Below are 25,718 nucleotides of genomic sequence, written 5' to 3' on the forward strand. Positions count from 1 at the left end.
ACTTAAGGTCTATGACCACAAAAGGAAGGCTGGGATTGATTTTGGGCGTTTTAGTCCCAACAGTTTACAGTCAGAGGACTTACTGAAATAAGTGATTTTTAAATCACTGATTTTCACTTATTTGAGTAGCAAATTCAAAGTTTTGTCACAAATTGGGATTTTGTAGTTTTTTTCAAAATTTTAAACATATAGGTTTAAATAATATCTTTTAATTAGTAAAATTGAAAAAAATGAACTTTTTGCTTCTTTTAAGTAGCAAGGTTTATGCCTTTGATGCTATCATTTAGCTGAAAATTCTATTTTAGTTGAAAAAATGCTATAATAATGGCTTTACATAATGAACTGATATTTTCTTAACAGATTTTTCCCAGCGGTGGGAGTATTTTTCCTGTAAAGTTCAAGGTTTCATCTTTCAGATTATGTAATAAAATTCTACTGTTCACGATAAAAATTTCACTGTTCGGGGGTGTTGAAATTAGTGGGGGTTATTAAAATAATGATACTTAAATAAGTGATTTTTGGGAAGGAAATTGAGGTAAGATACTTAAACAGGTGATTTTAATGTCATTATCCTAGATTCAGTACAAGGTCATCACCTGAAATGACCTGGTCATCCTAGACAACACAGATGTTGGTTCTAATAAGTTTAGAAACATAATTAGTCCCTGGATCATTTGTATTCTATATTTAAAGCTACAATAAGATTAAATCACTTCTTCTAGTGATTAATTTGTACTTATTAAATAGGTGATTATTAAAGAAAGACAACTCGTACTTCCATCTTTTATGGAAATAATGTTACTTAAACCAGTGATTTAGAAAATCACTCATTTAAGTAAGTCCCCTGACTGGTTTACAAATTAGGGGCAAAAAAACAGGTCCAAAATATGCATTTTTCTTGGTTTTTATACGACCGCAAATTTTGAAAAAATTTTCATCGTATATTGCTATCACGTTGGCGTCGGCGTCGTCGTCGTCCGGCGTCCGAATACTTTTAGTTTTCGCACTCTAACTTTAGTAAAAGTGAATGGAAATCTATGAAATTTTAACACAAGGTTTATGACCACAAAAGGAAGGTTGGTATTGATTTTGGGAGTTTTGGTCCCAACATTTTAGGAATTAGGGGCCAAAAAGGGCCCAAATAAGCATTTTCTTGGTTTTCGCACTATAACTTTAGTTTAAGTTAATAGAAATCTATGAAATTTTGACACAAGGTTTATGACCACAAAAGAACGGTTGGGATTGATTTTGGGAGTTTTGGTCTCAACAGTTTAGGAATTAGGGGCCAAAAAAGGGCCCAAATAAGCATTATTCTTGGTTTTCGCACAATAACATTAGTTTAAGTAAATAGAAATCAATGAAATTTAAACACAATGTTAATGACTACAAAAGGAAGGTTGGTATTGATTTTGGGAGTTTAGGTCCCAACAGTTTAGGAATTAGGGGCCAAAAAGGGACCCAAATAAGCATTTTTCTTGGTTTTCGCACCATAACGTTAGTATAAGTAAATAGGAATCTATGAAATTTAAACACAAGGTTTATGACCATAAAAGAAAGGTTGGGTTTGATTTTTGGAGTTTTGGTCCCAACATAATAAGGGGCCCAAAGGGTCCAAAATTAAACTTTTGTTTGATTTCATCAAAATTGAATAATTGGGGTTCTTTGATATGCTGAATCTAACTGTCATGACTGTGTATGTAGATTCTTAACTTTTGGTCCCGTTTTCAAATTGGTCTACATTAAGGTCCAAAGGGTCCAAAATTAAACTTAGTTTGATTTTGACAAAAAATGAATCAGTTAGGTTCTTTGATATGCTGAATCTAAAAATGTACTTAGATTCTTGATTATTGGCCCAGTTTTCAAGTTGGTCCAAATCGGGGTCCAAAATTAAACTTTGTTTGATTTCATCAAAAATTGAATAAATGGGGTTCTTTGATATACCAAATCTAACTGTGTATGTAGATTCTTCATTTTTGGTCCTGTTTTCAAATTGGTCTACACTAAAGTCCAAAGGGTCCAAAATTAAACTTAGTCTGATTTTAACAAAAATTGAAATCTTGAAGTTCTTTGATATGCTGAATTCAAAAATGTACTTAGATTTTTTATTATGGGCCCAGTTTTCAAGTTGGTCCAAATCAGGATCTAAAATTATTATATTAAGTATTGTGCAATAGCAAGTCTTTTCAATTGCACAGTATTGCGCAATGGCAAGAAATATCTAATTGCACAATATTGTGAAATATCAAAAAAAAATTTAATTAGAGTTATCTTTCTTTGTCCAGAATAGTAAGCAAGAAATATCAAATTGCAAAATATTGTGCAATAGCAAGATTTTTTTTTAATTGGAGTTATCTTTCTTTGTCCAGAATCAACTTAAATCTTTGTTATATACAATATACAATGTATATTCACTTTTTACTACCAACTGATAAATTAAAATAATCTTTACCATTCAGTGATAACAAGCAGTTTTTTTACATCTTAATATTTTATGATGTATTTAAATGAGTAGTTATTGTTGCAAACTCCATTAGAAATTTTAATTGAGATTAGTTTTGGAATAAGGGAAAGGGGGATGTGATTAAAAAAATTGGGTTCAATTTTTCTCATTTGAAATTTCATAAATAAAAAAGAAAATTTCTTCAAACATTTTTTTGAGAGGATTAATATTCAACAGCATAGTGAATTGCTCTAAGAGAAACAAAAATTTTAAGTTCATTAGAACACATTCATTCTGTGTCAGAAACCTATGCTGTGTCAACTATTTAATCACAATCCAAATTTAGAGCTGAATCCAGCTTGAATGTTGTGTCCATACTTGCCCTAACCGTTCAGGGTTCAACCTCTGCGGTCGTATAAAGCTACGCCCTGCGGAGCATCTGGTTGCACTATAACTTTAGTATTAGTTTATAGAAATCTATGAAATTTTAACACAAGGTTTATTACCACAAAAGGAAGGTTTGGATTGTTCTTGGGAGTTTTGGTCCCAACGAATTAGGGGCCAAAAGGGTCCAAATTTAAACTTTGTTTGATTTCATAAAAAAAATGAATTATTGAGGTTCTTTTATATGCCAAATCTAACTGTGTATTTAGATTCTTAATTTTTGGTCCTGTTTTCAAATTGGTCTATATTAAGGTCCAAAGGGTCCAAAATTAAACTTAGTTTGAATTTAACAAAAAATGAATTCTTGGGGTTCTTTGATATGCTGAATATAAACATGTACTTAGATTTTTGATAATGGGTCCAGTTTTCAAGTTGGTTCAAATCGGGGTCCAGCATTATTATATTATGTATTGTGCAATAGCAAGAAATTTTCAATTGCACAGAATTGCGCAATAGCAAGAAATCTTCAATTGCACAGTATTGTGCAATAGCAAGAAATTTTCAATTGCACAATAGCAGAAATCTTCAATTGCACAGTATTGTGCAATAGCAAGAAATCTTCAATTGCACAGTATTGCGCAATAGCAAGAAATATCTAATTGCACAATATTGCGCAATAGCAAGAAATTTTCAATTGCACAGTTTTTATGAAATATTCTTTGAAAATTGGAGTTATCTTTCTTTGTCCAGAATAGTAATTGAATCAACTAAAATCATTGTTTTATACAATATGCAATGTATATTCACTTTTACTACCAACTAATAAATTTAAACAATCTTTACCATTCAGTGATTACAAGCACTTTTTTTACATTTTAATATTTTATGATGTACAATGTATATAAATGAGTAGTTATTGTTGCAAACTCCATTAGAAATTTGAATTTGAGATCAGTTTTGGAATAAGGGAAAGGGGGATGTCAAAAAAAAATTGGGGGGGGGGGGGGGATTTCAGATTTCATAAATAAATAGAAAATTTCTTCAAACATTGTTTTGAGAGGATTAATATTCAACAGCATAATGAATTGCTCAAAGGCAAAAAAATTTTTTTAAGTTCATTAGACCACAGGGATCTCCATGGCCTGTTTAAGGATTGCGCCCTGCCATTGTTCAAATGTCTTGCGCCATCGTCAAATGACTTGCACCATCGTTCAATTGTCTTCCGCCATCGTTCAAACTGTGATCGTTTTTAAAGCCTGACGCCATTTTCTTAGCAATTATAATTAAATGCATGTAATTGCATAACCCTCAGGCTTTTTTTATAGTATAATCCAATACAGTTCTAACGCCTGAAGGATATCCGGATTAAGATCGCTAATCACTTGTACCTGAGCTTGTACAGGTAGATCAACAAACCAGACAGGAGAATATTATCTGAAGATAGATGATTCATTTGTCGAATTATTTACCTAAGTTTCCGCAAATGCTTATGATAATTTAGATTAAATAAATAAATAAATAATCCAGTTACAAAGTTTAACAGGTGAAACATGTGCTTTTATTTTGACTTACGCAATCAGCATCCCCCTTTTTAAGAAGTACAAAATAAGGCGTAAAACAGTAATTATTATTTCATCGCAAATAACTCGAGTACTGTTGTATTGTAACGATAATATAGAATTACTTTAAAAGTTAAAAAGTAAAAACTTTTAATATTTCCTGTAAAGAAATAACGTATCGTAATTCCGAATTCATTTCGTAGTTTACAATCAAATTGATACATCCGTGTTTCCAGTTTCTATTCAGACTCGAAAGATGCATGTTGCATAGCATCGATTTGCTACATGTAGATAAAGTCATTAAAAACCTTTTCATTTGACAATGTTTGCTTTACAAATCTTTTAACCTTTAACATAACCCGTGTGACTCGTTTTGTCGTTGCTGCAAACCAGCCATACCGGTAATGGGTTCATGACTTCTGAATTTGACAGTGTCCGTGAAAAATAAGCTCCACATGATTTTTAACCCCCATATTAATTACCAAAAATAGGAAGAAAACTACATGGGGACCTTCTTGATAGCTATTGGTCATTCTCGACTAAGGGAAATGGAGGGGCATGAGGGCTTGGCCTTTGAAGGGTTACAAACGGCAATTATTGAAAATATATAATACTTCTATATAGTATTTATAATGAAAATTCAAATAAATATAATTTAAATAAGCAATGAATTAGCATGTTCACCTATCCCTATGTGGAGGGATGAAATACTTTCGATCGCGCTAACACTGTACGGCGTAGATACGGTTTATGATGGTGAAAGTTCCTCCATCGTTCAATTTTCATCCATGGAGATCCCTGAGACCACATTCATTTTGTGTCAGAAACCTATGCTGTGTCAACTATTTAATCACAATCCAAATTTAGAGCTGAATCCAGCTTGAATGTTGTGTCCATACTTGCCCCAATTGTTCAGGGTTCAACCTCTGCGGTCGTATAAAGCTACACCCTGTGGAGCATCTGGTAACATTTTGAACTTCTTCCAGAGAACCACTGAATGGAATGAAACCAGACATGGCATGAATGTTCCTTATGAGTTGCTGACCAAGTGTTGTTACTTTGTAGCCGATCCATCATCCAAGATGGCCGCCAGCGGGGGACTTAGTTTAACATACATGTACGGTAGGACCCTATGGGAAATGCATACAAATGACTTCTTTTAGAGAACCACTGAATGGAACGAAACCAAATATAGCATGAATGTTCCTTATGAGGTACTGACCAAGTGTTGTTACTTTGCAGTTGATCCATCATCCAATGCAGTTGATCCATCATCCAAGATGGCTGCCAACGGGGGACTTGGTTTAACATAGGATCCTATGGAAAATACATACAAATTTCTTCTTTTAGAGAACCACTGAATTGAATGAAACCAAACAGGTTTTTTCCTTTCCTTTTGAGGTGCTGGCCAAGTGTTGTTACTGTGTAGCCAAATTTTTTATTATATATATATAATTTCAAAAACCCCAGAAAAGTCAGGTGAGCGATACAGGCTTTTGAGAGCCTTTAGCTTTTTAATCCCATACCAACGAAATCGAAGGGGACTTTAGGTTTGCAATCCCTCCAGCTGTCTCTCAGGCAAATCGGTTTTCCACACTTTTTTTTCTTCATGCTTGAAGATATTGATTTCATATCTGGTGAATTGTTCTATCATGACAAGTCACAGACTACATCTGTAAGTTTGAATTTTGTTTTGGTTTGTTGAGTTATGGTCCTTTGACTTTGAAAATTCACTAAAAAAATCAGTTTTCCACACTTTTTTCCGTTAGGCTTAAGATATTGAAAATTGGTATACAGTTTTATCATGACAAATTATAGACCCTGTTCAAATTTTGTTCTGGTCTGATGATGTTATACAGAGTTATGGTCCTTGGACTTAGAAAATTAACTTGATAATTGTCATGCTTGAAGATATTTACTTGATACATGTATTTGTAATATAGGTTACACCATGACAAGTTTTAGATCAAGTTCAAATTTTGTTCCAATACAATGAATATTTTTAACCGGTAGGGTACTATGTATGGTTATGCAATATGCACAGAATGCTTGAGTCATAATAAATTTTATTTATTACTTTATAAGTTGTTTCTTTATCATATGGTACTAAAATCAACCAAAAAAATCAATTCATTTTGTCCCCAGATTACTTTTAAAATGTATATATATATCATTAAAAGAGCTCCAAATTATCTCCCTTTGGTGTAAAAATGTCGGTGACCTATATTTTTATGCCCCACCTACGATAGTAGAGGGGCATTATGTTTTCTGGTCTGTGCCTCCGTTCGTCCGTCCGGTTAAAGTTTTTGGTCGAGGTAGTTTTTGATGAAGCTGAAGTCCAATCAACTTGAAACTTAATACACATGTTCCCCATGATATGATCTTTCTAATTTTAATGCCAAATTATAGTTTTGACCCCAATTTCATGGTCTACTGAACATAGAAAATGATAGTGCAAAGTTCAGGTTAAAGTTTTTGGTCAAGGTAGTTTTTGATGAAGTTAAAGTTACATCAACTTGAAACTTAGTACACATGTTCCCTATGATATGATCTTTCTAATTTTAATTCCAAATTAAAGTTTTGACCCCAATTTCACAGTCAACTGAACATAGAAAATGATAGTGGGAGTGGGGCATCCGTGTACTATGGACACATTCTTGTTTTTATTATTATTTTAATAAGCTGTACTTAAACTAAACTATTGTAAAATTTAAGAGATTTCTGTAATTTAGTTCTTTTTTTTATTGCGATATTACCTCTATTTCTCCTATTAGTTCAACTGAAAAAAATACCTTTACATAATACAAAAATGTATGCTTTGAAGGCATATTGTGAGCTTAAATGTTTTTTTATTTTAATTTTATATGAAGTATATGATAAAGTTCATTTTAAGAAAAATAAAGCAAAATCCTATATTTTAAAAGAAAATTGATTTATACCCGCAAGCCCCCTTAAGTAGCAAGGTGTATGCCTGTGATGCAATCATTTAGCTGTAAATTCTATTTTAGTTTAAAAAATGCTATAATAAAGGCTTTACATATTGAACTCATACTTTCTTACTGTAACTGATTTTTTTTTTTTCCAGCAGTGGGAGTATTTTTCCTGTAAAATTCATGGATTCATCTTACAGATTATGTAATAAATTCTACTTTTGCCATCAAAATTTCACTGTTTTGGGGTGTTGAAATTAGTGGGGGAATAATGATACTTAAAGAAGTGATTTTTTTAAAGGAAATTGAGGAATGATTTGAATTTCTTAAACAAGTGATTTTTTTGTCATTATCTCTAAATCAGCACAAGGTCATCACCTGACATGAACGGTCTTCCTATCAATACAGATGTTGGTTCTGATAATGCATCCAAGGCATTGTAGACAGTATTAAACCATGATTTTGCAAAATTAGAATTTTCTAGTATTTAATTTTAATAGCACTGCGTATGCACTCCTTATTAAAACACCTATCAGTTTGACAAAAGTTAGGTTTAATAAATATTTCACTGTACCTTAGTACATTATGAATGATATTCTTCCTGTTTACATTTTTATCAGGCAAGACAAAGAAATTATATATATTGATTATTATTTCCTTGGTCAGGATGTTTTAATTAACTTCCTCCTTGCAACTTTTAGAATGGAAAATAATTAACAACAATGAGTGTTTGGAAGAGACTCCAGAGAGTAGGGAAGTCTGCGTCTAAGTTCCAGTTTACTGCTTCATACCAGGAATTAGAAGTGGAATGTACAAAGAAGTGGTAAGAATGAATTTTAATACTTATATACATGTAGGTCATGTATGTTCATACATGTTTTTTTGATCTATTTCAAAACATGCTTTTATTTGAGTTTCATTGAAAACCAGTACGAATATGACTGGCCATGGATGCATTGGTACTCAAACTTAAGATATTTTACTGTGTTGCTGCATTTCAAAGAATAAATGACTATACTTGTATTAATAAAAAAAAAACATGTTACATTTTTAAAAAATACTGATATTAAAGTTATTTTAAACTATAGTCATTATCATGATTATAGTTGTTCTGGCTTCTGCTGATACAAGAAATACATTACATGTATAAAGTTATAAATTCTTAAACGATTGTTGATGCAGGATGCATTTCTTTCATTACTGTAGTAAAAGTTATCGGTCGTTCAACTGTTTATATCAATCTGCTCAGCTCTTAATAAAATTCCATATCACGACTTTGTGACGTCAAATACGTTGACCTGGCCTTAATAACTTTGACCCAAACATATCAGCGACGTCATAATGTTTGAACCGACGTTGATAAGTTTGACCCGAACTTATCAAGTCAACTTCCGGTTGCTGGTGAAACTAAGACAATACTTCCAAAAGACGCAAATACAGCCCGATAAATCGATTATCAGGTTATCGGCATATTAATATTGTAATATCGCTTACTCGACAAAAAGCTTCATATTATGTCTCGCAGCTGATATTTTACGATATCAACATGCAGACAACCGTACCTGATATCTGACTTTAAAATAGTACTAAAGATTATTAGATTTGTAAAAAAATCCAGTAAATTTTAGTACTTTATGTATATGTTCTTTAAATAGTAATTCCTAACATCACTTAGTGGAATTTATCATGTTTTTTGAGACAAAGTTGAATGTAAGTAAAATATAGAAACAAAAAATTACATGCATATATGGTGATATCAAACTTCTGACAATTTCTTGTATTTTGGATTATTTAGGCAACCAAACAAGCTATGTATTGTGTGGACAAGAAGAAGCAGAAGGAAATCATCCCAGGTATATTCATTGACCATACTTTGTATTAGACAGGTATTCCTTGTAACAGTACAATATAGTTGTTATTCTTTGTATTTTGTCATTTTAAAGTTTATTATAGATTTCATAAAAAAAAAAGTCATCATATAATTAACTAATATCTGCTTGTATACTGTAACATCACAATCATTGTTTTACTGATCAAGTTGATATTTGAGTCTCCATCAAGTCATATAAAAGAAAATGGCAGTGTGTTCTTATTTTATCTCATCGAAGTCGTTTACAAAAAGTTCAATGTTCTCCATCCATTGATATTTATGGAGTTTGCTATTTAGCAATTATGTCAGTAGTCTGAGGCTAACTGCCTTTTGTAGCATGCATGCTTTATCATTGGTTTGGTTTCAGGCCTGGTCAAAACAAAGATTCAAGTTCTCGTTTGATGCTTGAAGGGGTCTAAGTAGTTTTACTACTATTATCAATAGCCAGTCAACACTGAGGTTATAAGTTGGACCCCTTGCCAGTGCTGGTGCTGCGACTCCAATCTGAATAAAGCTGTAACATTTTTTTCTGTAAAAATCTTCTTTTCTCCCCCAGTTCCATATTTTAAGGTGGATTTTTGTTGTGTACCAAAACAAGAATATGATATGGTATATCAGCTCGTAAAACAAAATTTAAGGAGCAAGGTGTAAAATGCAAATACATGTAACTGTCCTAGCTAGAATGTAAAGCTGAGAGGCACATTTAAACACAGAGGACAGTTTCTTGTCTGAAAAAGGACAAACTTGATCATGTTAATACTTGAAAAATGGTAATACATTGTAATTGAATAAAATGATGGTTTTTTTGCTGATTTATGGTATTTTGGAGCTCTCAAAAGCTTTTCTTAGTAGTTCAAATGATTATTTTGCATTAAGGAGTTTCCCTTTTAGAAGGAAGCTTCACCCTTCTATTTTGGGCTAGCTAGGAAACTGTATGACTTAGAAATTAAGATATTCAAACAATTAGTTAATTAAGAAGTTTCCAAGTACAGATGGAGTATACTTCAAAATGAAAATAAGATATGTTTATAAATGAATGGTAAAGTTATTAAACATAAGTACTTAAGACAAGTCTAATCTTCCTGGTAAGATACAATTACTATAAGTTACATAAAGTGGAAAAACATAGGCTATTTATAGTTTATAGGATCATGTGACATATTCGCATTATCATGCATCCCTTCTCTGTCTTAGTTTCCATTTATAAGTTATAAGTTTCTAGAGGACTGGCATATTTAATTTTTGCATAAATAATGAATTGAAAGATAATTTGTTGAAAAATGATGTTTTTTGTGACCATATGGTAGCCACCAATTTCTGTTGGTAAATGGTAAATGGTGCGCGAGCTTTTATTACAGGAGCAACTCTCAATACCTTGAATATTTTAAGAATTCTCTAGTTTGCTTTGGCTGTTCTTAAAGTCAACTACAAGATTAATTTAATCTTTCAAAGATACCATTTAACTTTTTGGTTACAACCACTGAAAAGATGGCAAAAATAGTAGCTATTATTGCTCAAAGTTTTCAATAGAATCATATGAGAAATTAAATTTTAATCTTTTACAAGTTTCAAAGTTTGTTTTGTACTAACAAGGATAAGAAAGCCTGGTGTGCCTCATATTTGTAAATGTTTTTTGCCATGTTATTAAACATGAGATGTATTAGTCAAGAGGTAAATGTATAAAAAGATAAGTTGTCAATACTTTTAAGTGTTACTAATTAAAGCAATATGTAATTTAAGTTGACACTTAATATTTTATTAAGTTTGTTAATTGCTCACTGGAAGATCTTATTTATTAGATTTTAAAAAATGTATTTGGTTATTTTATTTCTTAATATCAAAAATCTTTATTTGTCAAACTGTCAACTGAACATGTTACAATTTTTCTCAATTGTTAATAGATTTATGAGCAAAAAATCATTGACATGTTGATTTAAAAAAATGTACATGTACCAGTAGATATCATATGATAATGACAGTAACAAATTTCTTAAAGCTGTGCAAACATTGAATTCTTTGATTTATCTGATCATGAATGAAAAGATGCTGGAAAACAGAAATCAGATAACTAAAATACCTCCACAAATCAAAATTGACTGTCGTGAAATAGCCTTAAAGCGGTGCTTAAAAGTGGCATTAAAACACGGAAAATCAAAACTTTGTTAAAGACAAGATGTTGACCTCTATATGTCTAAACCCCACCTCTCCTTTTATTTATACTATTAGATCTACAGTGTTGGGGTACCCAAAACTTTCTTTATGCTGTTTGTGATTCAGGATCTACCTTATGATGTAACAATCTTAAAAAATCAGATTTATTTAATGCTATTTAAATAATTGTAGCTCCATACCTGGGAACCAACGATACAGAATCCATACAATGGTATGGTTACATGGACAGTGCCAGAGAATGTAGAAACACAAGTGACATTGTTCAGAGATAGCAGGCATGCAGAGTATGAGGACAAAGAATGGACTTTTCTTCTAGAAGATGTAAATTATTTTTAAAAAATAGACTTTTCATAGTCATGGGGTCTGGACACCTGCCACACTTGACTATATAGTTTTCAATTTATAATATGATACATACAATATTTCTTTGGGGAAAAAAACATTCCAAATTTAAATCTATAGTTTCCCAACCCTGTACCTAACCAGGGCCAATATAATAATTTCTGAAAGGGCTTTATTATAATTAAGGATGACACTGTCATATTTATATACATTTACATGTATACATGTATAAATTAGCTTTGAGTTAACATTGTGTGTGGACAATTTGACCAAAGCATCAACAAAACAAGTACAGTTTATAAACACATTTAGTTTTAGTTTATTTATGTACCGACTTTTCCTTTACCTGAGATACGAAAATAAAGTTATTCTAAAAATAGATTATGTCTATGACCCGGATGTACAAATTATATTGTTACGCTTTGATTCAAACAAACTGATGAACAATGCTACACAGTTTATAATCATTTGATACAATAAATGTGTAATGAACTGCCTTTAATATGCAGTATTTACCGATTGCACAGTGATGTAACACTGTTACTTTAACCTCGTTAGTTTCGTATGCAAAGCAGTAAACAGGTAATGGGGCCCTGCACGGGTTATTTGCTGGACACGAGTGTTGAAAGTGAGAAAATATAATAATTTTAAGTTAATATTCTTTTCAAAATATATTAAAAATGAAAGATTGATGTATGAAATTCTTCAACCATATAAATGTATAAATGCCCTGTAATATTTAACATAAATGTAGGTAACCCCTAGCCAAATTACGAGATTGCACATTGAATAATGATCGATAATTAGCAGGCATTATTGTTTAAAAGATACACCAAAATGTAATCTATCAACAATGTTTGAAATGCAATCAATAATTAACACCTTTTGAGATAGAAGATCATAGAATGGTTGTGTTTTTACAACAATCAGCTGATTGACATTTTTATGACCTCGAGGCTTAAAATAGAATATGGGAAACTTTACCTGTGTACACATCGAGGCCTTTTTTATAATTATATAAACACGAAAGAAACTGTTTTAAAACTTTATTTAAATAACAAAGAAGTAAATGTGAAATAAAATAAAAAATTATGACGATTCAAGAAAAATATACTTACCAAATTGCTGTTTCCGGTCAAAAATCTCGTTAGTTTTAACTAAGCATATCTAGCTGGCGATTATTTTCTATGCAATTAACCGAAATGCCACTTGTGGGGCTATGCATATAACCGTACAATTTAACATTAGATGAATGGGAAATGGTTTTGTGCAGGAGAAAAGTATGCAATTAACCGAATTATGCTATTAAGCGGTATGCAATTAAGTGGAATCGACTGTATTGAAAATAAAGATAACTGATAAAATAAGAACAGTAAAGAAAAAGAAAACTAAGTGACAAATACCAAAAGGATATTTTAAAAAACTTACATTAACACAACAAAAAAACTAAATATGAAAACAAAAGACCGACATACCTGAAACCCCCATTTTCTGTAATTTTCAATAGACATGTATATATATATTTACTTTGAATAGCAAGCTAGAGGTGGAAGAAGGAAGATTATTGCCTCAGCACCAATCAATATGAAGGATTATGCCTCTGATGTACCAACACAACACACAATGACTATAACATTGAAACCAGCAACAAAGAAAATTGTAAAAGCAACCATACAACTGACATTGTCATGTGTCTTTCTGAGAGAAGGAAAAGCTACGTAAGTTATATAGACACTGAGTTGTAGCCCTTATGTATTTTGATCTGTCTCTTGGATATATATTTTTTTTGTTGGCAAATTGTCAAGACATTCGATCATTTAGATGACTTTGTTATAGGAGAGAAAACAACTCCAGTCTATAAAACATAAAATACTTTTATGTTTTTATTGGTTGAGTGTCACGGAACAGAAGTTCCTATATAATATAAGTTCCAAATGGAAACTATATTCTGGAATAAATATAACAGTATATGTTCCTAATGGAATAAATGGTATAGAATATTTGTTCCAACAGGAATAGATATTATGACAATGTTAATAACAAAGTTTGCATTGGAACTTCTGTTAGGCGGAACAAATATACGTTGACAGTGTACTGAGCAAGATTGACTACATCCAGTTTAATGGTAGATTAGTATTCTGGTGAATTAATTAACACCCTATGACTTCAAGTCATGTCAGTATTTTACTGTTGTTTTACTTGTAGAGATGAAGACATGCAGAGTGTAGCCAGTTTAATGAGTATAGGTAAAACAGACATTGGTAACCTTGATGAACTGGAAGAGGAAGGAGAAAACAGTGGGGATCACAGCGGGGATCACTCTTTCTGTTCTAGACTAGCAGAAATCACAACTCAGTTGTCCAATCTAGACGAAGAAGATGAATCTGCTGGTAATCCCTTTGGGAACCCTTTTGGAGACCCTGATTTGGAATGTGATGGCTTTGAATGTGGTATTTTGCTTTAGCTTATTTCTTTCTTTTATTTAATGATTTCTTGCATCTTACAATTTTAATGTGATATTTTTTCAAAGACTGTGTAGTTTTGTTGTGTGTGTTTGTGCATATTCATGTACTAGAATACATCATAAAACAGTAAGATAAATATACTTGTAAAAATTGCTGCTTGATTTTTAGTAAGTCTTGTCAATCTAACACTCAATCTTTGAATTTAGCCAGGGATCTTAAAAACTGTTAAGTCATAGCCATGTCTCTGTTAATATGAAATATGTAGTTCTGTAACATCTGTTTTCAAGGCTGCTAGAAATTACTTTCTTTTAAGCAATGCCTCGGGTAATTGTAAAAATATACCTTTTAGATAATTTCAGCCTGTGGTAGAGATATCAGTATTTTCCCATGCTTTATTTTACTTGAATAGTCTCCCATTTTCTTGAAAGCTGTCACTTTTTGATGGTAGCTTTGTTTATACTTTCTATTATGAAATCATGAAAAATAAACTGATACATTTTAGGTTAAAAAATTAACTAAGTGCAATAAAATGTCTTCATGGAATAATGCTGAATTTTACATAAGTTGAACTTTTTACATTGTACATGTATAAGAGAAAAAAAGAATGATCAAAACTGCTGTATTAATTTTTGCACATGGGAGATAACTCTGGAAAAGGTCACTGCTTTATCAAAGATACTCCACTTACTACTACATACCAATAAATAGTATTCCATGAAATGTAGCCATGAATAAACAATGGTGAAAGACATCATGGCATTTACATGTACCTACTTTATCGAAATTAAAAAAAAATCATAAAGGAAAACATAAATTACTGATAATATTAGACAATACCAACATCCCAATCCTCCAAGAGAATAGACAAATTCATTTTGTGATGTATGAAATAATTTTATTAACATTGAGTTAATCAGTTTAGTATGAAGTTGTTTGGTAAGAAAATCTTTATCTTATCATTTCAAGAAGTTTTTATTCAGTTTAGTTCTTTAGCAATGACTTTTTTGTTGTAAGTTTTGTTCTTGCAATATTTTTTTTTTTTGCATGAAGCATACCTTTGCATATTTTGTTAACAGCTTTTTGGAACAATACAATTTCTGCCTCTGTTCTTTTTTGATTTATGAACTGCTTGATTGAGTGTAAGATTCTAATGGAATATGCAAAAAATTTCCATCACTCTTTTAAAAATCTTATTTCAACCTAAACTACATTAATTTACCTGTCTAAGGATCTTTACACATGAATAATATCATTTGTTTTTTTGCTTAGTCATTGTTGTTAATTTGGATAAATGTTGTGCTAACAAAACTGCCAAAAAAAAGAAGATTTTGAAAAAATGTGTTTGCTTCTTTACTCTGGAGAGTTGCGAGTTGCATGATATAAAGAACTAATTCAAACTATCTCATACATGTCATAGAAGACAGTATAAATTTAGATTTGTAAAAGAGGTAAATTAAAACAAATTAAAGATAAATACAACAACAAGAAATATAAATTAAAGAAAGATTATAATTGACAAATGCTTTAAAATTGATAGATATTTGTAATTAGATGTTTTTAAAACATTATAAAAGTTTGATAAAATTTTAAAACTTCATTATGTGGAAAATACTCTATAAATACTTTTAATTTTAGTGGAACAGAGTGAAAATTCAGTTAATTTAACAGAAGCATTAGAATCTTCAAACCCATTTGGTGACGATGATGATGAGGAGGAGGATGAAAACAACCCTTTTAAAGATCCTACTCCCCCAGACAGATATCTGACATCGGATGTCATTAACTCTTCAAAAGCAAAGAAAACCAAAAGAGCACCAGCTCCACCACAAGCAGGAGATTCATCTCCAAGTCCTAAAAAACCTCAAGCATCCCCAAGGGCCACACCAGAAAAGTCTTCAGCGGCAAAAGTGCTAAATCCTCCTGGAGAACAATCACCAAGTCCAAAGAAGCGGGCTCCTGCTCCTCCACAATCAATAGAAAAGGCTCTAAAAGAGATAGTGTCACTGACAAAGAAACCTAAATCACCGACAAGTCCAGAGAGACCTGTGTATGAAGGTTCTCCACCATCTACCCCGATGGAAAAATGGAAAAGGCCAATAACTCCTCCACATTTACAGTCTAAATCAGAATCTCCAAATGAAAGGTAGTTTCTCACTTTTAAGACAAAATACTTTTCCATTTGCACTTTATTAGAATCTATCTTGTGTAATGTAATTATTAAAGGAGCACTGTCTACGAGATATATAAAAAATCTAAAGTCTGATTTTTTTCTGTTCAATCAATAATGAAAGTGAAATAGTCACTGTGCTTAAACGGCTGTGGGTAACTTAAGTTACCCACAGCCCAAGATGGAGCCGCCTTGCATCGGTTAGGGACTTCTCTTCTATAGAATAACAATACCATGGATGCATCAATTAAACCACTGAATTAAAAAGTTGTATTAATCGTTTAAGGAAACCCCTAAACTTAACAGGTGATTAAATTCTACAAAATAAACGATCACAGCACGATTTGAAAAAACGCTTAGGCTGTCCATTAACTTAAAAACAACTTGTCCGTAACTTTTTTCATTATACCAATAGGAATGTCCGTAACTTTCAAAGAATCGACATACGTGGATGTAATGTAACGTTATGATAGAGATTGCATCAAATACATAATCAGAAATGAAGTAGATCTCTAGTATGATATAATTCATTTGAATTAGAATGGAAGACAAAATTGGGAATAATATGAAAAAAATAACGATAAATCCGTTTAACTCGGGTTTGATTTTTTATAAAGTCGGGATATCCAAATCGTCCAGTTCGGAGGGTGGTTTCCTACCATTGCAGATAATCTGTTGAAACATCATTGTTGATCTTTTTTATTTTTGAACAAGTAGACTACACAAGTATTTTTTACACATGCATGTGGCGTGTATGCACCCGGTTACAAATGCTGAATGCACTAATTGATTTTCTGCCAGCAAATGACAAGAGTATATCATACGTAAAGCCGGGATTATTTTGTTTTTGGGGAGGGGGCCAAAATTGCCAAATTGCATGACAATTATCAAAGGTTCAGCCAAAAACGATTATATTCAAAAGATATTCATTTCCATTTAATTAAAAAAAAATCACTTAATTCTAAGTCCAATGACGATTCGATTACAATTTATAGTGGCCTGTTGCATTCGATGCTCGAACTTTATAGATTTGCAGTAAATGAGAAAACTTGAAGAAAGGTCATTTTGTAAAAATGTATAAAACCTAGTTTTACAGCTAGCTGCATATTTCACTTGTTTGCAAGTTGCATTAAATTTCATTACATTGAACTAAACTAAAAGACACAATAGTTAAAATTCAGTGATATAAAAGGAACAGAGCAATCAACATAGTGTAACAATTAGAAATAGTATATGAAAATATAAATAACTAAGACAACAGGGTAATTTAATAGTTCAACAATCCCTAATAACATACAAAGAGAAATAAAAAAAAAAAAAACATACTAGGAAACGTATTCAAAAAAACATAACACTATAACTGGTGGGATATATAAATACCAAGCAGCGTCAAAGAGTATTCATCAAAATACACATAAAAAGAAACAGGGGTGAAAATAAACCGCAAACAGATAATAAAACTAAAAAAATTAAAGAGTATGACAAATCCATGGTGCGAATCGAAACCGTCGATAAGACGCACATCAGTTAATAAAAGTTCAAACCATAACCAGGATCGAGTGCCACAAACCCCACATAAAACCTCTGTGGTGTAAGTATGATGCGTTAATAAAATCACATTTGGTGGTGAATGAGTAGTATAAACGGCCGTGAAGGTTACAAATATGATGTAAATTGTCTTTTAATTGTTGAAATTATAATTATTAAAATTTCAAATCAAAAGTTACCCTCATCTGAAAATAAAGTTACGGACAGTCTGCTTAGTTTCGATCAAAAAGTTACGGACGTCTTATGCATTTTTTAAAGTTGGCCTTGTGCTTTAGTGAACTCTATATTAACAAATGTATGGTAATTGTTAGTTATTTCTTTATTCAATAATTCGATAAATATTTACATTCTGCATGAAAAACGTTGCAAAAGGTACATTTTGTATGAATTAAATATCAACGAGTTTAGAGTCCGCCATCTTGGGCTGTGGGTAACTTAAGTTACCCACAGCCGTTTAAGCACAGTGAATAGTGAAATAACAATTCGCTTTTTGCAGCCAAAAAGGTTCAATTTTGCCAAATTACGCTAAGAAACATTGATAATTAGTAATTCACTTGCAAGGGAATGAGTCGACCTCTTTAAATCCGTATTCATGTGAACTTCAATTTAACCCCTAGCTAGAGATTGACAACGCATGCATTGTACGTGTACTGGTTATTTAAAGAAAAAGAATGTCAACAATGAAAGTGAAACTACGGTAAATCAGTTGATTACTAATTCGATGCACATAAAATCATTCTTGTACGGTTAAAAACAATGAGAAACATCTATTTTTAATCTATAAAATAAAATCAAACAGACCTATAAAAATCCAATTGCATGTGTTGGTTCAATCTATTCATATCTTTATTTATGTTTACATCGCTTATATGGTCATCTGAGGTCAAATCGATAGGTAATTAGATGGCGTCTGGACTAAAATACACACGAAACGAACCTATATATTATCTACCCCATGCTCTGTAAACTGTTTATTTTAGACTTTTGGTAGTTTGGATAAATGTTTTACATTGTTATAAATCAAATATGAGAATTTAAGTCAAATCGGTGACCATGAATTTGACAGCTAGTGCCCCTTTAACCACTTAGGTTTTCGATCAAAAATGAAAACAGAGGTTTTTCATGAGCAAACATAGACTTTGTGATATCAATAGAAGGGGTATGTATCAATAACTCCTGCTAAATTAAAACTATCACTAGTTTTCATCGCTGTTTTCACAGATTTTTTTTGCATAATGTCTTCCTCAATCTCCTGTGTCATTTTGAACGGAATGATTTCTAAGATCTCAAATAGAAAACATATCAAAAAAGAACTAAATCATTCACTTGATTTAAATCAAATAGACCACTTTCCAGCTATGTCCTCTACCAGAAAAGTTCATCAATAATGCACGTCTTTATGATGTCATTTACTAGATAGAGAGGATAGCGTGTTATATATGACGGTGCAAAATTTCGCAATTTTCATTAAATAAGGCTAGGTATATGATATATTTTTTTGCTGATTAAAACTGTTATAGATACCTTTCCATGTGCACTTTTGAATTGGAGGAATTTATTTTGGCGATTTTGTTCCATCAGCAAAGAGTATACTTATAATTTTACCAGAATTTTTTATTGTTGAATGATTTTTCTTTAAATAAGCAATTTAATATGATTTTGTTTTCCTTCAGTATTACAGATGTGTCTATAGAAGTGGTTTCACCAGACAGTAAAGGGGACAGAAAAGCATTAGAAACATTAGATTTAAATAAGGTAAAATCATCATGTAAAAAGGTTAGCATTGAGTTGTCTTCTCATTTTTTTAAACCCAACATATGATCTTAAAAGGTAACAAATGAATTAGTGCTTTTGCTGCATATGTCTGTCTTCATTACAGAGATAACTTATAAGGAATACCTGCTGTAGTATTGAAAGTTTTTTTCCATGTACCACAAGTGAGAGTCAAGCCAAAGTGTTTCATGGCCTTCTTGTGATCAATTAATGATTAGACATACTGTCGTTTCATTTATTTTCGTGGGTATCAATTTTCATCGATTGAAGAAAACTTGCATTTTCTTGGGTGTTTGATTTTGTGGTTTTGCCAATCTCTGCATTAAAAGCCTATAGAAAATGTGTAATTCTTTGAACATTTGAATTTTTTGGTTTACTTATACTCACGAAAACCACAAAAAATGGTATTTGAACAAATAATAATGAGGCTCCCACAGGGTACCCCCCTCAGGTCGCAAGGTCGCTTTTAAATTCGTCGAGAGGTCGTTTTTAAGGGAAATGTACAGGTCGCAGGTCGTTTTTTTTTCCCAACACATAGGAAGGAAGTCGGTCGGAGGTCGTTTTTTCCAGGTCCCAGGTCGTTTTTAGAAGGCCCTCAGGTCGGAAGTCGCCTCTAAAAAGCCCAGAGGTCGCAGGTCATTTTTGACCCTGCGGGAGCCTCAATAATAAATCTACAGTACTGGTATTTGCTTTATTGTATGATTACAGAATATTTATGGCTCTTCTCATTTTTGATACTTTATTGGATGACTGTAATAAGAATTTGTTAATATTTGTCTCGTCTCGACAAAAGTCATGACACTTTTTACCAGAAATTTACAAAATATCTTAAATTCAGAATTTAATTCATGCATTTACTTTTTTAAGTCATTGACAATGAACAGTAATATGAGTACTGTAAATTCAGCATTTATTATTGCAATTTTTATGCCCCACCTAAGATAGTAGAGGAGCATTATGTTTTCTGGTCTGTGGGTCCGTTCATCAGTTAGTGTGTTAATCCGACTGTCCCGCTTCAGGTTAAAGTTTTGGTCGAGGTAGTTTTTGATGAAGTTGAAGTCCAATCAACTTGAAACTTGGAACACATGTTCCTTATGATATGATCTTTCTAATTTCAATGCCAAATTACAGTTTTGATCCCAATTTCATGGTCAACTGATAGTGCGAGTGCAGCAACAGTGTACTATGGACACATTCTTGTTGAAGAATGATCCTCACCCAGTCACATTATTCTCTTTCATAAAACCCTTGTTATAATTCTGAATTTACAGTATAATCAATCTGATTCATGTATATGTACTAGTAGCTTATCATCAGCCAAAAATTGTATATGATTGAAATTTTTGGAAGTGTTCATCCTTTATGTTTATTTTTCACATTATTAAAAACATTTCATTGGTATCTGTATCTAATCAATTTATCTTTAAATGTATTTTAGCAGACAGGATCGCCTGTCACCAAGTCTGGAGATTCCACTCAGACTTTATTAGAATGGTGTAAAGAAGTCACACAGGGCCATAAAGGTGTTAAAATTACAAATCTGACAACATCATGGCGGAATGGGATGGCGTTCTGTGCAATTATTGCTCATTTTAGACCAGATCTCATGTAAGTTTGTGGATTATTGTGTCTAGTTTGCTATTTAAATTATGTTGCATTAATTTAACTCATGGATTCAAGTTTTTTTATTAATTGATATTTGAATGAATTATTCCATATCTTAGTTTAATTAACAAAACAAAATCCTTAAAGGTTATCTCCCCTTGATACTATTTAATGTCAGTGTACAGTTCTTGACCCATGACACAAACAGTCTTTTGGTTGCAACATTGTTTTGCCAGGTGCCCTCTGTAATCATGTTTGCAAGTTAGTAACTTTTGAGACATGGGTAATGGTCTTGAAACAGTCATATTTGCCAGTCTTGTCCTAAACTGAAAGTATTTTGTCCTAAATGTGTAATTGGGATTTAGGACAAATTTTATTTTTTAACAGAAAAAATTTCAGTCATTTCGTTGAGATTGAGTTTCAAAATTGCCATTTGATCAAAATTGCCATTGTGAACATAATTTTGTTTTGTTGTCGATTTCCTGTAATAAACTGCCACTCCAGTAAAGTGTTGGGCACAGGACATTTGCGCTTTTTCACCTGTAAAACGATAGGACATTTGCGCTTTTAATTTTGATTCACCTGTATTAATTTGACCAGACATTTGCACTTTTTGCCTATAGTCATCTACCTGTAATTTTAATGAGAAGTAATCATCACGTTAATAAATTTAACTTATATTTGTTATTAGTACAACAAATGGTCCAGAAACCTTCAATGCCCACTATGTTGAACAGTTGTATTCGACTTATCCTGCTATATTTTTATCTTTTTGACATTCAGTCGGTGAGTTACATTAAGATTCATTATATTGATGAACAGCACCCCAGTAAAGAATTGAGAAAGAGAAACTTGATTATTTATTTGAAATGAGGGCGAAATAACAGTCTGAACAGATAACAATAGCTAAATTTATTCACTCCTTAGGCTTCAGTTATCAAGCTAAACTGACATGTGATGACTTGACGTGTTTTCATGTCTTCAGAATGTTTAGTTTTAGCTTTATATAAACTTTAAAACATATCAATGTACTTTGAAATGTGCTATGGAACTGGTTTTTTTTTAACTTTTTATCATAAAGAACAATATGACTTTAACTCTTCAAGGTCAAACCTGCCGGTGCCTAGCCCGGATAAAAGGGGAGGGTAGTCATAACAATCAAATATTGCAAAAGCGCAAATGTACTATGTAAAAAGCGGAAATGTTCTTTTTATACGACCGCAAAAATTGAAAATTTTTTGGTCGTATATTGGTATGATGTTGGCGTCGTCGTCGTCGTCTGAATACTTTTAGTTTTCGCACTCTAACTTTAGTAAAAGTGAATAGAAATCTATGAAATTTTAGCACAAGGTTTATGACCACAAAAGGAAGGTTGGGATTGATTTTGGGAGTTTTGGTCCCAACATTTTAGGAATTAGGGCCCAAAAAGGGCCCAAATAAGCATTTTCTTGGTTTTTGCACTATAACCTTAGTTTAAGTAAATAGAAATCTATGAAATTTTGACACAAGGTTTATGACCACAAAAGGAAGCTTGGGATTGATTTTGGGAGTTTTGGTTCCAACAGTTTAAGAATTAGGAGCCAAAAAAGGGTCCGAATAAGCATTATTCTTGGTTTTCGCACAATAACTTTAGTATAAGTAAATAGAAATCAATGAAATTTAAACACAAGATTTATGACCACAAAAGGAAGGTTGAGATTGATTTTGGGAGTTGAGGTCCCAACTGTTTAGGAATTAGGGGCCAAAAAGGGGCCCAAAAAAGCATTATTCTTGGTTTTTGCACCATAACTTTAGTATAAGTAAATAGAAATCTATGAAATTTAAACACAAGGTTTATAACCATGAAAAGAAGGTTGGCTTTGATTTTGGGAGTTTTGGTCCCAACAGTTTAGAAATAAGGGGTCCAAAGGGTCCAAAATTGAACTTTGTTTGATTTCATCAAAAATTGAATAATTGGGGTTCTTTGATATGCCAAATCTAACTGTGTATGTAGATTCTTAATTTTTGGTCCCATTTTCAAATTGGTCTATATTAAGGTCCAAAGGGTCCAAAATTAAACTTAGTTTGATTTTAACAAAAATTGAATCCTTGGGGGTTCTTTGATATGCTGAATCTAAAAATGTACTTAGATTTTTGATTATTGGCCAGTTTTCAAGTTGGTCCAAATCGGGGTCCAAAATTAAACTTTGTTTGATTTCATCAAAAATTGAATAATTGGGGTTCTTTGATATGCCAAATCTAACCGTGTATGTAGATTCTTAATTTTTGGTCCCGTTTTCAAATTGGTCTACATTAAAGTCCAAAGGGTCCAATATTAAACTAAGTTTGATTTTAACAAAAATTGAATCCTTGGGCTTTTTTTAGTTTTAAACATATTTATTTATAGTGGATTGGGAAACAAGTTTTGCAACTTAGGCCACCCTTAAAAAATTGTTTGTTTGGCATTGCCGACCCACACTATCAGCAGGTGGGTAGGTAGGTAGGGATTTTTTTTTTTTTTACATTTAAAAGCTTTATACATGTAAATCATGAAGTCTCTAGATCAATGTTGTCTAAAGCATTGCAGCATTTTTGTGTGTACATGCTGGTTGATTCTTTGAAAGGGGTCAACCGTCAATGTCACATTCTATATCATATGGATAATTTCATGCAAGAAAGTCAGTTTTATTGGCAGAGTAAACCAAAGTACCCAGAAAAAAACACAGAACTGAGGCAGGAAACTGACAAATTAACCATATAAAATGTATGACATGAAAATTTAACGTTTATTGTGGGACTGCCCATTGAACAGAGGCCTGATGTCACATCTTGAAGTTGTGGTCACTGTTTGGTAAAATTACCATAAGTTAAATGGCTCAACCACTACGGCTCCTTGTACAAATGGACAAAGATTTAAAACTTTGAATGTTTGCCTTGGTTTTATAAACATCACTTTCTACACCATATGGGTAATTTGGGTCAGTTTTAGTGGTGTACTAAACCGTAGTACTTGAAGGAAAACGCCAACCTGCGGTAGGAAACTGACTAACCTTACGGCATATGACATGAAAATCAAACCTTAATTTTGCAACTGCCCAACTAGGGCTCAAACCAATACCTAGAGGCTAGTAATCATACATGTAAGGTGTGACAAACTACCATACAAACACGCCTACTGCCCCTGATAAGTTTTGAGGATAAAGGATCTGTACCAAATTAGGATAGCAAAATATTAAAAATTTGAAAGGTTGGCACAAATAGACATGGTGTTTATGCTAATATTATCCAAGTGCAAGGTTTATCAGGGCTAGGTTTAAAACGTATGATAAATTCAAAATGGAAATATGCAGCAGGACAGACAATTTTTGCAGATAAATAAATTATGGGTTGTAATGCTTGTTTGATTAACAGAAATCTGGACATGCATTGCATGAATACAGATAAATTCATGAGCCCTTAGAATTGTGGAAAAGGAGGGGTTTTTATTCATCACTAGTACACAAGATACGTTTATAAATATGTTTCTGTCAGTATCGTTTATGTTTAAAGAATTATCTTATTCCTGTTAAGAAGAAAGGCAAGAAAAGTGGGGAAGTACTTCAATTGACACAAGATGCTAGTCTTTAAAATATGTATGTTTTGTACCAGGCTAGCATCTACTGGTACAAAACTACTATAACCTGTAAATCTGGGACCATTTTGGTCTTTAAGATTTGGTGATGACAGCCATAATTATCTTGAATGCGTCATTGTGGTTCTGACTATAGTAGATACATTGTTCTCTGGTTCAAGGGAAAATTTGTCAGTGATAAATTTCAAATATTTAATAAGTTCAACAAATGTAAGAGACACGCATATTCAACAAATGTAAGAGCCACGCATATTTGTTCTGTGATGTCCCGGTGAAAAACTTCTATCTCATGAAGCGACAAAGTCGAGCAGACATCATCTGTTTCTGCTTTACAAAAGATAAAATTTGAGTCCTCTACAAGGACTAGGTGTCTCAGAACGTTTCTTTCAAAGAATAGCTGAAAATTTGATTTTTGATTAAATCAATCTCCCTTAACCAATGCAGATGCTTTCCCCTGTCGGCCTCTTTGACATTACTTTTGGCAGACTTTTTCTATTCCATGTCATTTAAATGTTTGCTCCCAATACAGTGTAAGACAAGCGCTTTAAAGATCGTGATTTGAAATAAGTAAAGCCAGGAACAAACTCGGCGGATACGATCAAATTCCGGCACAATTTTGATTTTTTTTTAAATAAAAAAAAATAAATTTCTGAAACGCAAATAAAATTATTTGGGCGGCAAGTTTTTCAGTGGGTCGGGCGGCAATGCCAAACAAATGAAATTTTATTTTAGGCCTTATATTAATCCCTTTCCACTTTGCGGGTGAGAGTGCTGCCTTGTAGCGGCATTAGCCTACTCTTTTTCGAAATCTACAAGGGTGTCTTTTAACACGGGTCAGCCATTTATCGTCCCC

At 32.3% G+C, this 25,718-nt stretch overlaps 1 protein-coding gene across 4 annotated transcripts in view; it reads left to right on the top strand.

Moving 5' to 3' along the window:
* The window catches only part of LOC143069071 (EH domain-binding protein 1-like), a 118,147-nt gene that overhangs the window by 1,420 nt on the left and 91,009 nt on the right, over positions 1-25,718 (top strand). For 2 of the 4 annotated variants that reach the window (XM_076243513.1, XM_076243515.1), the window contains exons 2-9: positions 8,015-8,136; positions 9,109-9,166; positions 11,527-11,676; positions 13,234-13,415; positions 13,903-14,147; positions 15,798-16,305; positions 19,551-19,632; positions 21,089-21,258. In XM_076243513.1, coding sequence (XP_076099628.1) covers positions 8,036-8,136; positions 9,109-9,166; positions 11,527-11,676; positions 13,234-13,415; positions 13,903-14,147; positions 15,798-16,305; positions 19,551-19,632; positions 21,089-21,258 — 1,496 coding nt within the window. In that variant the 5' untranslated portion in view covers positions 8,015-8,035. The remainder of the gene's footprint in view (positions 1-8,014; positions 8,137-9,108; positions 9,167-11,526; positions 11,677-13,233; positions 13,416-13,902; positions 14,148-15,797; positions 16,306-19,550; positions 19,633-21,088; positions 21,259-25,718) is intronic. The other 2 variants (XM_076243514.1, XM_076243517.1) reach the window with 2 other exon arrangements.

Source organism: Mytilus galloprovincialis, chromosome 3, assembly GCF_965363235.1.
Source record: "Mytilus galloprovincialis chromosome 3, xbMytGall1.hap1.1, whole genome shotgun sequence".
Classification (NCBI taxonomy): domain Eukaryota; kingdom Metazoa; phylum Mollusca; class Bivalvia; order Mytilida; family Mytilidae; genus Mytilus; species Mytilus galloprovincialis.